Source organism: Phalacrocorax carbo, chromosome 3 (genome assembly GCF_963921805.1).
Source record: "Phalacrocorax carbo chromosome 3, bPhaCar2.1, whole genome shotgun sequence".
Classification (NCBI taxonomy): domain Eukaryota; kingdom Metazoa; phylum Chordata; class Aves; order Suliformes; family Phalacrocoracidae; genus Phalacrocorax; species Phalacrocorax carbo.
In genome coordinates, this window is record NC_087515.1 from 123,022,763 (window position 1) to 123,036,862 (window position 14,100).

Below are 14,100 nucleotides of genomic sequence, written 5' to 3' on the forward strand. Positions count from 1 at the left end.
CCATTTAGTAGTAGAAATAGTTTTTAGTTCAGGAGTGCAGAGCTTTGCCCTTGTACTCTGAGGCTTTTAGCTTGTGTCTGTTACCTCAGTCCTCATTTCTTCCTTGGATGGTGCTCTGTTTGTCCTCTACGTTGGCTGTCGTAAATGATAACAATCAAGTGTGAGTAATCAGTGGCCTTAATTATTATGTTCCTACTTTGTGCTAATTTTGTTAATTAAAAAAACCAAAACCTCTAGAAACTGCTAGAGGTGGTGAACGATCGGTGATGGGATTTGACATAAGGTGACAGGAAGGAACTGAGGAAAAGTGCCCAGTGTTGGGCAAAGGAATAGCGAGATGAAAAGAGGGCATGGAGCTGGGAGGGAGAAGTAAGAACTTCTACAGTATCGATGAAATGAAGGCTACTCACATTTGCCAGAGCATTAATTGGGTCTCACAGAGACATACGTGGGATAGATGAAGACATGCCAGAATCCCAGAAATAAATGCAACACTTGTGACTTTCTGCATTTTGACTTTTTAAGAGCAGCAACACTGCTGCTCTTAAAGCTAACTTTGGACATTACTTTGTTTTTTTTCAGGAGTTTTCAAAGTATTCTGAAAGTTTAAAGGCTTATTTTCCAAAAGCATCTTAAAAGTACTGAATCCTAAAAGCGCTTTAAAAGTCCTGCATTGAGAGGATTATAACTCTTGCATAATTCATCCACAAACTTGAAAGGGAGAGAATTATTTGCTTATGTCTTTAAAACATATATGATACATTTTCTTATAGACTGGAATGACTCTGAAAGGCTTTTATCCAGATAAGTACATTCAGCAGATATTAGGAGTCACAGGCAATAGCAATTAAGGCATAAGGCGTTTCCTGGGAATTAATATCCAGCTGGGAGGAGTTGGGATGGCTCAAGATGCAGCTGAGGGCCATTAACTGCAGTTGATGATTAATGACCTCTGCTGAGGTCATTATTATTATCAGCTGAAAATGTAGAAAAATTCAGATGTATGAATCGTTTTAATGGGAGATGCAGTTTCAGTCGGTGCAGTAGATGTGTCCTTGCTGTGGATAGACTGCCCTGTATTAATATCAAATAGAGGGTTTGATTTCCCTCCTCCCCCTGGCATTTTTAGGAGTGTTAATCAAAGCTGGATCTCTAAAGCTGTGCCAGTATCAAATTGAAAAGTAAGCAGAATAAAGTCTGTAGCACTTTAATGTTCTCCCAGTATTACATTTGGTGTCCAGTACTTAATCAGCTTTATTTAGAGATACTCCCATCTGTCCCTTTCAGTGCCTAATGAGAGTGCATCAGTATTGTCCAGAAATGTGCCTAGAACATTCCTTGTGCTTGCTGTTCTTGGACCCACGTTTGAAATCACGTCCTCCCTTCTTTTGCATTATGGCCCTACCCACGATGTAGGTTCCACATTGCCATGTATGCTGTGCACGAAGGGGGCAGGCACACGGGGCTGGCCAATGCAACAAAATACCGCTGTGGAGGTACAGGGAGAATCTGTTCCCTAATAAATAGTCGGTCGTAATAGATACTTACTTCCTGGTGGCCAGACAAGTCCATGCAGGGTTTCTTCCATGGCTGGTGAAATATCTTTTTTTATATGATGAATTATTTCATTGTTGACTTGTAGGGATACTGGGAGCTACTACAGAGGACTAGGAAACATTCACCTTGCTGCTTACTTTTAGCTTATGTGACTTCTGTTACAATACCTTGATCATCTCTAGGTGTACCTGCTCAATCACCTCAGCCCTGCTCTGGGTGTGCCTGCTCAAGCAGGGGGCTTGGACAAGATGATCTCCAGAGGTCCCTTCCAACCCCCACCATTCTGTGATCTCATATATATATATATATATATATATACATGCACACACACACGTGTGTGTATAGATATATAAAGAGATATAAATACCTTGATATTGTTCATATGTATTTAAGTTTGTTTACTTTAAGGTGCTTTTTAAAAAAGAATACTGAAGAAGCCTGAAACAGGTCATATAGGTATCTTAAAGACATCGGCTTTAATTAGTCAGTCACTGTTACCTGTTATTTAGATTATACACAGTACTACGTGTTTCTGAACACTGCATAATTCCTACTTTACACATACTCTGGTCCCCTGTCCCTTTCTCTCCCTTCCCCCAGCCTTGTTCCCTTGTCATTGTGAAGGTTGTAGCATCAAAATTCCAAGCAGGACGGGACTGAGATGACTGCTGCTTTTGGCTGACCTTTGTACAAATGTCACTAGATGTAGACTTCTGCACAGGAAAATAGAATCTCGCAAAATTGTAAGCAAAGCAGTTAAAAAACCATAACTCAGGTGTGAAATGTTGACAGTCTGAACTTTAGGTGGCATGACTAGACCCGCTGGTACAAACCTGTCAACCTCACGCTGCCTGTGGGATTACTGTGTGCCTTTGTTCACCCTCAGCCAAACCACTGAGCCCTCTCTGCTCTTGTTTTTTTTTCCCTCCTCCAAAGCATCTCCTGTGGTGAGAGGAGGAGGTGAGTGAGGTCAGGCAAAATGAAATGAAAATCACGAAAGCTTAATAGACCATCAGGAGGTTCCTTTGAAAGGGTGCCAGATATGGAATATCAGTTATGGGGGAGAAGACCACAGACCTGGCAGTGAATAAAAGATCTGGCACATGCGCATTAGTGTCTCATACTCCTTGCCACAAAACTGGTCTGTCTTCCTAGTTAACTCTTACAAAGGTGTCACACTAACAGTAGGCGCTCCCTGATGCAGCTTCACTGTGCTTCAGGGTACATTTTTCTAAGAACTTCTGGGTTCCTTGTCTTGTTTGTAAGATCAGCAGGTGAGAACTGAAGTATTGATGAGAATACATGAATTGCTTTTCCTGTTTCATCTTCTGCAGCCTCTACCAGTTATCCACTCTAAGGGATAAGAAGTTGTTTTCCTGGATGAGAAGAAAAGAAGTTGTATTTTAAAACATGTAAAAATGTGCTGACTTGCAGATATATCAAAGACAATGTCAGGTTATTGTAATTATACAAACACCTGACATAATAGCGCTTAGTGTATGAAATGGTGTGGCAAATCATCTCACGCTATTTTTTCAGGATAAAGAACTCACTTTGCTCTGGCTGATTCACCATCTCTAAGACTTCAAGCCTTGGTTGCAGTAGTTAAAATGCTAGGACTTCATGTGAGACTCACTGGATGGCAGTCTAAAATCTGAGTAAACACAAAGGCTAGGCTGTTAACTGCTCCCTTTCAGTCTTAATATTTTATGAATCTATGCTTGTGTGAATGAAAAGTCCTGTGTGAGTGTGTCAGAATTGATTTAAGGACTTTGGTTTTATTCGATGATGTGGAACTAGTCTTCTGTGTGCGGAGAGACATAGTTTACAGACAAATTGCAGAGAGAGTCTGATTCTCCAAGGCTGGTAACGTACCTTGAATTTCTGTTGATCTCTAGGTCCATAGATGTGGTACACTTCAGACCCTTCTTTTACAGCACTGAAATACCCATATTTGTGTCGTGTGCTTTTGAACATTGAGTTGTACAGCTAAACGTTTTTAGTGGTTAATGTTTTAATGTCTTTTGGACAGGTCACTGTTTTCAGTTATCTAATTTTTAACCTGCTGCTACAGGAACCCTCAAAGAATGTCTATCTGTGCAAGGTGTTTAAATGACAAAACATCCAGAAAACCATAACATGTAGTACAAAATGACGCCGCAGTGTTGATGTGAGTGTAACCCTCAGCTACAGTGGGCCTGACTTTGGCTGCTGACTCCACTGTAATTCAGCACAATGTTTGCTTTTGTACAGATGAGACCACAGTTGTCTGGTATTTTCAGTCACTTGCCCTTTTCAGCTTCATTTCATAAATCACTGTTGCAGTTTTGCTCAGCTTTTACAACAAGTTCCATAGCTGCTGGTTCTCAGTTTGAAGACTCCTTCCCCCAAACATTGCGCAGAGTTCAGCACTTCCAGACCAGCGCTTTCCTTAGTTTCTTTTCACAGAGCCTTTATTAGCCTAGGGACACCCACCCTCAAAGGCCACAGGCTGAAACCTCCTGGATAAAGAGCTGTCGTCAAGTTTCCAATTAGCCTTTGACACAGGCTGATGTGACAGAGCACAAAGTTAATCTTCAGCATTATTTCTTTTTCATTTGCAGGAAAAATTTGAAGGCTTGTTCCGTGCCTATGATGACTGTGTGACATTCCAGCTGTTTAAAAGCTTCAGGCGTGTGCGGATAAATTTTAGTAGTCCCAAATCAGCTGCTCGTGCCAGAATAGAGCTGCATGAAACACAGTTCAGAGGGAAGAAGTTAAAGCTGTATTTCGCACAGGTAATGAAATCTGGTATCTACTTCTACGTTAGTGTGTAACTTTTATAGAAATATTGTGCAGCAGCACTGAATAACAGTAATAAAGGTTTCTCCCATGCCCAATCTCGCTGCTAAAAGATTACTCAGACATCCTTATGTTGCCTGAGCTGTACCTGCCCAGTGGGTCTGCAGTAAATTTAAAGGACCACTTAGGTCCCAAGTTGCTTGTTCAACACACAGAAGTTACATAGCTTAGAACTGACTTACAATGTGGGGTATTTTATGTGGGTAACTCTCTAAACTAACCATAAAGATGGAGGTAAAGTATCATAAGCTCATAAAAAAAAGTACAGCTGACTTATTTGACTGCAACCCTGAGTCAGGCTTCCTCCTGCGCCTTTTATTTTTCTTTTCTTACTGAATACATGTGTGAATTTTCTTAAAGGAATTAAGTTCAAGTAAAAGGGAGAAGGTAGGTGTGGAAAAGTTCCCCCAGCCTGTGGGCATAGGTGATTGTATCCACCTGTTGGAGGTCACAGGTGGGGGATTCAATTCTTCTTGGCCAAGGGTGAGAGAACCCAGATGTCCCACAGCCTTGGGTGAGTACTAGGCCCCAGCCAGGATGTAGAAAGGTGAGGGAGGTTGAGCATCTGACCACCACCTCTTTTGAATGTATTTAATAAGTTGCTGTGGCCACTGTGGCTGATGGAATACTCACTAGTGCTTGTAAGAAATGTAAGTGTGCTTTGAGCTGCCACATTGGTCCTTCAGAGGCCTTTGGTTAAGGGCAGGCTCATTTGAAGATATCGGTCAAACCTCTAGGTGGTTAAATTTTGAGCCTCTACAGCATGGTCAGAATAGGAGCTGTTCTGAGCCTTGGCAGAAGCAGGATCTCAGAAAGGTGGGAAACTACATTTGTGAACAAAACAATATGCTTAATGGGTTAGGAGAGTTCAGAAGATCTTACAGTTGGATTTAGGTGTTGACAGTCTACTTCAGTCCCATTTTATATACTTTGATCTCCTAGATCTGGCTCCGAATGATTTCTGAAAGGTTTCAAAACATCCTGTTAAGCAGATCCGAGAATGATTTCACGCTAACTGCACAACCAAGAGGTTAATAGGAAACTTGGGATAATGCAAGAAAAATAAAAAAGTGCATAATAATGATTAGTCTCCGTAACTAAATGGCTTTGCAGGAAATCAGTTTAGTTATCTGCACTATGCTCTCCAGTGCATGCAGTCTTAAAAGAGCTTATTAGTTGTGCCCGGGGAATGAATATGTGGAAGGAAGCAGCACAGTGTCTGGAGTAGTGTATGTTTATATGGACCTGAGCCAGACTGAATAAGCGCTTCCAGAACTAGAAGTTCTGGGGATCATGGAGACCCAAACTGGCTCTTTGCAAAACCCATTGTGTATCTTGGCCTTGCTGTCATGCAAATGCAGTTTATTGCTTCTGGGCCCGAGCTGGTTGTAAACTTGTGCTGGTATGGCTGTAGTATAATTCATTTATGTTGAGACTTCTTTAATATACCAGAAGAAGCAGAAATTATCAGTTACTGATAAGGCCTTGGAGTAGGACTTACTGGTTTCTTGTCTAATGTCTGTTTTTATTTAGGAGTTTAGGCCAGTAGATCCAACAGTATCTTTTCAGCCTCAAAAATCTCCAAACTAGCAGCTGTGGATACCAAAGATTTGCATTTATCCTCAGAAAACATATACAATAGGCACAAACATTGTAGCTTGCTGATATAATGGCCCCTCCCAGTATATTTACTGTAGAGGAACCACCTGTAAGGCTGAGATGAAATTCATCTCCAGGCCTTCTCTGCTGAGACTGACGCTGAAACCCTGCCTGGGTGGCATTTGGTATTAGAAATGTATGATTTGAGTAATCATTCCATTTACTCATCCTATACTAAACAATGTATTTGTTATGCTTTAAAGATTCAGACCTCTGAGACAGATGGAGACAAGCTTCATTTGGCACCACCACAGCCTGCAAAACAGTTTCTCATCTCGCCTCCAGCCTCCCCACCTGTAGGGTGGCAACCAATAGATGATGCAACACCTGTCATCAACTATGACCTCCTTTATGCAGTTTCTAAGCTAGGACCAGGTAAGCTCGTGGGCTTTGTGTGAAAATGTGTCAGAAAAAGCAGATGAAATACAGCAATATAGAGAATAACTGTAGAGGAAGTGGGGGTAAAGCCTGTGAGTTGGGTTAAAGCTTTGGATTTACGTTGATGTGTGTCAACAGGTTCTTTGCTTAAGAATGAGTTTCTCCTTATGTACGTACAGAATTATACTGTGTCTGCAGCTTGTGAGTGCTATTTGATTGAATAGCAGATCAAAGCTTATTTACACAATTTGTTGTGCTTGGGTTTGTTCTTGGATGAGACAACTGATGGTTTATGTGGGGACTGGACAAATGTTTGTCCATGAACTCTAGGAGTTTTTTTTTTAAATCATATCTGCTCAGTACCATTTTCCAAGATGCAGAATGCCGCCTCAGACGTTTAGGCATCTCGCTGCATCTCCACCTGAGTGGGGAATCTCTCACGTTAAACAACTTTGTCAAGAGAGAACTACCATTCCCCAGTCCTGTCAGGATTGCCCTGTTGAGGCTACCCATTTTCTGTCAAAAACTGTATGCAGAAGGAATGGGATAAGTTGCAGGCTCTATCAAAATAGGGTAGATGTCAATGGATAATGCAGATAGACTTTCTTCTGTCTTCCCATCTTCAGCTAATGCCAGGAACTGAAGCTAGCTGGGATTATCAAAATAATGTTTTCCCTTAGAAAATACTTACCTGATAAAATTAAAACTTCTCATAGGAGAGGATTACATTTGATTTAATCAAGTCATCTTTACAAATAGTTTTCTTTCAAAGCTGTTAAAGCATCCTCTTTTCCATTTTGAAAATTTTAAAAGGTTCCAGTGTCAGGTCTAAGCAGTATCATTTAGAACTTAAGCCTAATTTACATTTGTAAACCATAAGAAAAAATAGCTTGTTAAATTATTTTCATATTGAAATAAAACACTTCAGGTCCAGTCTAATAACAATTGGGGGAGCTGGCGGTGAGCTCATGAAAATTTATCAGAGTTTATTTTTGAAATTCTTGTGGGATGAGAGAATGTTTTTCTCCCCAGCTGTGCTGAAGATGTTCTGAGACTAGCTTCCAACTGCAGCCGTCTTATCACTGGGGCTTTTGTGTAAGTGCACCAGAGCAACCCAGAGCTGAAGAGCGTGGGGTGCAGGAAGAGATGTTTCGTGATTCTCGAGGTTTGCAGGATCACCTCATCTCTTCTTCACATGGGGTCTCTAACAGGGGGAAAATACGTATCAGGAGAACATCAGGGGTTCCTGTGTTTTATTCCCTTTCAGCTGGAAAGCCCATAGAAAAGGGCTGTCAGTTTTAATGCTTCATATTATATTGCATATTATTATTTCCAGAATTGATGCTTTTATTTCCAGAATTGATTCAGCTAAAATGCTGAATAAAAGAAAAACAAAAAACTATTTTTTTTCTTCGATGCAGCAGTGTTATAAATGGAAACATGTAAACAAATTCCCTAGCTAGCTGGGTAATAAATCAATTCCTGTTCTAGAGCAGTGGAATGTGAAATATCACTCATTGTCCCACACTCTGGGACAGCTTTGCGTGAAGGTCATATTCACCCGTATTTAAGGAGCCTGCAGGGAGCAATATGAAAAGTCACTGTGTGCTCTCATCTTTCTATTTTTAGCACTTGTTAGAGAGATCAATTTTAGTTAACTGCAGTGGCGGCTTTAAAATAGCGTTGCAGTTCTCAGTTGTGCATTTACTATGTTTAGAATTTCATTGAAAAACAAATCCCACCAACACTCATTTCTCAGTAGCACATTAGTAAGCCATACCGCTGTACATCAAATAACACTGTTAGCCTCAGCTACGTTAGATTTTTTCATTCAAAAAAACACAATTAAAAAATGTAACGATGGCTTAACTCACTGGCAGAGTTGTTTACAGAACTCCGAATGTTACAGCCTGACTCCCGTGTCTTTTAACTCATGAGGAATCTTTGCTATATTTAATACACTGATTTGGTAAGATTAATAACTGAGGACCAGGAAAACTCATTTGAATTTGTAAATAGTGAGCAGGGGTTTTTTTGTACGTCCTCAGTACGAGATGAGTTTTGCTGACCTACTTTGCTGGGAATGTAAGATATGCCACTTGGACGCAGACCCACACTACTTTCCCATTCCATGAATACAGGTCATCTCCTGTCACAGTAAACTGCCGTAACCACCATAGCCACAAAATTAAGAGACTAAAACTGTCCTTAGGCTCAAAGACTGAGGGATTTGCTGCAGAGTAAAATGAATAGGCTGGAAAAGCTATAGGTAACAGATTTGCTGTCTGTTGTCTTTCTCCAAGCTCAGTTTTGGGACAGGTTTGGGGTTTTTTTTTCTGCCTTGTGGCTGCAGCAATGCCTGTCTGGCATCTCAGAGGTCTAATGGAAAAGATTTCTTGTTGCTGTGCACAAAAGGAAGCTGCCTTTTGATCCTTGACATTAAATTGAGGTCGCTAAAGGTGCATTTACTTCTTAGGGAAGACCATGGCATGTTTAAGTTTATGGTTGATTGATGTGTATTCTCACTTTCTGCAGACACAGAAATGGAGCTTTAAACAAGGCATGAACAGAATGCCATAGACCAGTTAGAGCCAGCAACTGTGGCTGCCTGGTTCTGACCACCAGCCTACAATGTTTTCAATATATTGCAAATAAAGTAGTGTGTTAATTTCTTTGAAAAACACTTCCACTGTCAAGAGAACTACCAGTAATTTAAAATACTGATGAAGATACAAAGGCCTTGCACTGAATGAGGGTGGTAATGTGGCTGTTTGCCTATCAGGCCCAGGTTGTATCTCTGCCCAGCCTGACTTGGCCCTCTTTCCTGCAGGAATGCCGGCCGTGTACCAAGCTAGTCTAGGCCCTCGTGTCTTTTACGTAACATTTTCGAAGGTCTTAGCTTCATCCCACTGAGGAATACAGGAAATAATTTTAGAATCACAAAATGGTTTGGGTTGGAAGGGACCTTAAAGATCATCTAATTCCAACCTCCCAGCCATGGGCAGGGGCACCTTCCACTAGATACTGAACTCTTCCAGGGACGGGGCATCCACAGCTTCTCTGGGCCTCCTGTTCCAGTGTCTCACCGCCCTCATAGCGAAGAAAGGAGAAATATTATATTACATTACATATGTTGGGATGGGGGGTGGGGGTGGATCTCCAGGTATAGGCTATGTATATACAGCAGAGCTGCTCCTTTCAAAGAAAAGGCAGCTGTATTTGCTCTTCTGTTTAGTGCAGCAGTTTACAAACCATCACCATTGTCCTGGCACTTACTTTCTGGAAGGCAATCCTGCCCCCTCCTTATCTATCCCCCAACCTGCATATTTCTTCTCACCTTCCCCTCAAACCTGTTACCCTAATTTCTTCTCTACAGACTGCCCTGTACTCCCTCACTTTCTAAATTGGCACTCTTCAGAGTGCCTTTCCCCAGGACCCCAGGTGCCGCTCTGGCCTTCCCTGGCCAGTCTCAACCCCTGCCTGCTGCCCACGCAGTGGTTGCCCAAATTGCCTTTCTCCCATGGCTTTGACTCATGGATCATGGCTCAACTAATGAGATCTGTACTGTATAATAACACACAATATAGGTCAGGGTCCTGAGCACTTAACTGCTCCATGTGCTCCCAGTGCCATTTTGCCCTCTATCAGTTAATACTCGCCTCCACAATTTCAGGCACTGTTTGTAAACCAGTCCAGGCAGGGCACTGTCTCCAGTAGCCCATATAGACAAATTTGCACCAGTTTCAGTTCTCTCTGCGTTTACCTGTCCATCAGCGTTCGAGCAGGCTTTGTACCTTCTAAATGCCCTCAGGCTACACTCCGGGTCATGTAAAATACATTTTTCACATTAAGAAAGCACCATTCTGAAGTGTTACACATGATGGCTGTTAGGTCCACAGTGGTACCTCTTGGGACACAGAGGAGACCCTGCAGCAGTCTGTGGCACTTGGCTGCTGGGCCTGCGAATGACTAGTGGTCAGAGGCGGGGTGGGGTCATGGTTTCGCTTTTGTCTCTGAGCAATTGCGATGTAGCTGTTCCTGCCATGCTCTAGCTGGGCTTCTTGAGGAGGAGGCGTAGCTCCAGCCCCTGCTCTGCCCTGGGTTTGGCTCACCCTTGCACAGGGAAGGGGAAAAGGGGGAAGAGCAGGACCCTGGCCAGTAAATGCCGCACACAGGCACGTCAAACCATGTCTCATACTGCAAGTCTTCTATGCCCAGGTGTTTTCAAACTCATGTTTGTTCTCACTGATTCAAAGGAAATACTAAATACTTCATATGGCTTCCAGAGAGGATTAAAAGGGGCTGGAGGGGCAGCCAGATGGGTGATAGATAAAATTTTCCATCTCTGTCCTCCTCCCCTCTGTTCTGTGGCTGCTTCTGCCCTTCCCTCCCCTTGCCAGGGGCAGGGTACACCGAGCTACTGGGTGTGGAAAGCTTTCCCTCTGCCTTGTTCTGCTGGCCAGGAGAGGACAGTGCCCTTCTGCAACATCAGCGATGGGCTTCCAGAGAGCGACTCCTCCATCTGGCACATGGCAGATCCGTACTGGTGTCGTATGGGATGGGTTGCTGTGTCTCTCCCAAGGTGAACAGGCACCTGTGCAAAGGACCACCCGTTACTTGCACTGTATTACTTGTAAAGCACTTGGGTGAAGCGAAGGGACTATTAAGTAAAAGGTGCTAATGACACGTTTAACATGGAATGGACAGCTCTGAACCCATTAACCTTTGATCATGATCAGGGATGAGGTAGCTGCACAGTATAATTACCATTTCTTCATTATTAATTAAGTGTATGAACATACTTTTTGCTGGACAAAAAGCCTCATTAGACAAGAGATGCACCATCAATGAAAGGTCATAGTACTGATTTACAAAGGGATAGAAAATCACATGCCATTATTTTTAATTCTGAAACATTATTAAGTTGGTTTTTTGCTGTTCTTGCAGTCATCTTTCTTGCCTCCCCTGAGGCTGTGGCTTTGCTTGTGGTTAATGTGGTCACAAAAGGTAGTGCCAAGTGACATAAAAACAGCTAGGCCTGCTGTTGAATGGTGAAAATTCAAGTTATGTGAAGCAAATGAATGGAGGAACATCGCTGCTATTTCCAGGGGTTTGTTAGGAACGTTTTCTGACAGATCTGCGTGGTGGAGGTGCCACAGCTTAATTCTTCCCTGCGTTATATCCTGAAGGCAGAGTTTAGATGTTGGAGCATATTTGATAGATTTTGTGGTGTTTTTCTGAGTAAATTTATGTGAGTTTCTATTGTTATCTCAGCTTACGTGAATATTTCAACAACTTATTTCTAAGGGATAGGGGTAGCCCAAAGACTGCTGGAGGAGGAAGGCGCCTCTCCTCAAGAGACCTTTGGCTTAACCTGTAAGAGTTCTCCAGGCAGGTGGGAGAAGCAGGAGCGGTGGGGCAATGTAGGGCCTGAGAACGCAAAGGAGGCAGCATCAGAGACAGCTGAGTGAGGTGACTGGACAAATGCTTGAATGAGTCTGAACTATGCTAACTTGACTTGCTTCTCTTAGTTTGGGACAACCTATGTCTTGTAAACATAACTTGAGTGCAGTGATCCAACCATTACTCCACGAGCTTAACTGCAGTGGATTTAGCTTAATTTTTTTTTTTTAGAACCATTAAGGTTGGAAAAGACCTCTAGGATTCTCAAGTCCAACCATCAACCCAGCACCCCCAGGCCTCCTAAACCATGCCCTGAAGTGCCACCTGCAGTTTTTGAACCCCCCACCTCCCTGGGCAGCCTGTTCCAGTGCCTGACCACTCTGTCAGTGAAGACATTTTTCCTAATACCCAATCTAAACCTCCCCTGACACAGCTTAAGGCCATTATGCTGGAGGTGTTGTTTAAGAGGAAAGGAAAAAAAACGGAAAAAAATCGGAAGGGGAGGGGTAATCCAGCCATATCGATTGGATTTTTATTTTGTACTTATTACCTTTATATTTTTTCCACAAACGACAGTTACATTTAGGAACAAGATACAGCTGTATAAAGGGCCCATAGTTACTCTTGTTCTGTTCGTACCTCAGCCACAGAAAGGCTTTCTGCAGTTCGAGGCGCAGTTCTGCAGGCATGAATAATCACGAGTACAGAACTGAGTCTGCAGCTCATTTATGCTCAGAAATAACTGTATTCCTTAAAAACCTAATTTACGAGTGCATCACATTTTGATTTGCAAAGTGACGTTAATTGCTGTTGCAGTTACTTGTGCCGGTGGCATCTGAATATTTTTCCTTGCATCTGTACTTACTTCCACTGTTCTTTTTCAGCGGAAAGAATCCTTCTGGGAAGGATTTGAACGGTAAAAGAATGTGGCATTTGAGCTGGGATTATTACCTTTTAAGAGGGCAGTGAATCTGATTTACTTCACGGTGCTGGTGTACAAGGAAAGGGCCCGGCGTTGTGTGTGCACATCACTGCAGAGCCGCTTGTAGCTGACAGTGACCAATGTAGCTTTCAGTGCTGGTTGGCAGCATTGACGTCAGCCCATCGCTGAGAAATTAGCTGAAGCCCGCAGGGAAAATAGGCAAAGAAAAACCATATAATTTCTCAGTGCAGCACAACCAAGCTATTTCTCTTTTTGTATTTTAGCCTATCAGCAAGACCTGTAATGCTTTGCTCAGTTTGGATTCAGAGGAAAGGTTGCCAAAAATAGAGCAGTTAAATGTCAACATTAATGGTATCACAGCAGTAAAATATTTCTCACAGCAAGATGCCTGACTTACAGCTATTATTCACTAGTTGCCTCCTATTTTTTAAGCAAAAATGCAGCATGTCCTCTAGCCCTAGGCCACCCAGTCTTATCTGGACCAAGAATTTGTCAGCACAGGCAGCATGTGATGACAGTCCCAGAACTGCGTGTGCTAATGCAGGGCCAAACCTGCAACCCCTTCCTCATGTGAATTACTCTGCCATAAAGTTGTGAATAAACAAAAACCCAGATTAGAACAGGAGCAAACCACAAGTGCTTTGAGGTAGGGACTGCCATTTCACTGTCGTCATACAACACCTGGCACTGCCGGGTTCTGCCTGTGATGGCATTTAGGAGCTGCTACCCCACAACCACAGGTCAGCAGGTATATTGGGACCTCACCTTTGTCATCTCAGAATATTTTGCAGGCAATATGCAGTGGTTTTGGAGCAGTCTTATGAAAAAAAATCCAAGCTATCGGGTATGCATGTGGTCACTGTGAGCCTGTTTGAATTTAGCTGCAGCTTGTGGGTCTTGGAGATGAGAGTGATGACAAATACTCCAAAGGGGGGTAGTGCGTTATCTGGAATGGCTTCTAGTTTTTAGTGCTGCTAATGGGTGTTTGTCACTTCTGAAGGACCAAGTCATCCTGTCAGAAATGTCACCCTTGGGACTTTTTTTTCTTTACAGTCTTAAACTAATTCCTTGCAATTTAATAACCAATACCTACTCATATCCTGTGTGTAATCCAAAACACACGAAGTGCCAGCAAGCTGGATGCAGGACTGGAAGTCCTAGGTCTGATTCTGATCTTCCTTTGTTTGCCTGTGGACTCTCGCAGGCAACCACCTAAGCCATATGCATCTTCCTCGCAGGAGTACTGGGAGGAGACTTAAATAAGGAATGTACATAGTTAGGAAATCTAATGTACTGTTTAAGTGTTTAGTTTGCTAGTG

At 42.6% G+C, this 14,100-nt stretch overlaps 1 protein-coding gene across 2 annotated transcripts in view; it reads left to right on the plus strand.

Annotated features, from left to right (window-relative positions):
• RCAN2 (regulator of calcineurin 2) overlaps positions 1–14,100 on the plus strand; it is a 94,232-nt gene that overhangs the window by 72,419 nt on the left and 7,713 nt on the right. For both annotated transcript variants that reach the window (XM_064448201.1, XM_064448202.1), the window contains 2 exons: positions 4,161–4,334; positions 6,261–6,432. In XM_064448201.1, coding sequence (XP_064304271.1) covers positions 4,161–4,334; positions 6,261–6,432 — 346 coding nt within the window. The remainder of the gene's footprint in view (positions 1–4,160; positions 4,335–6,260; positions 6,433–14,100) is intronic.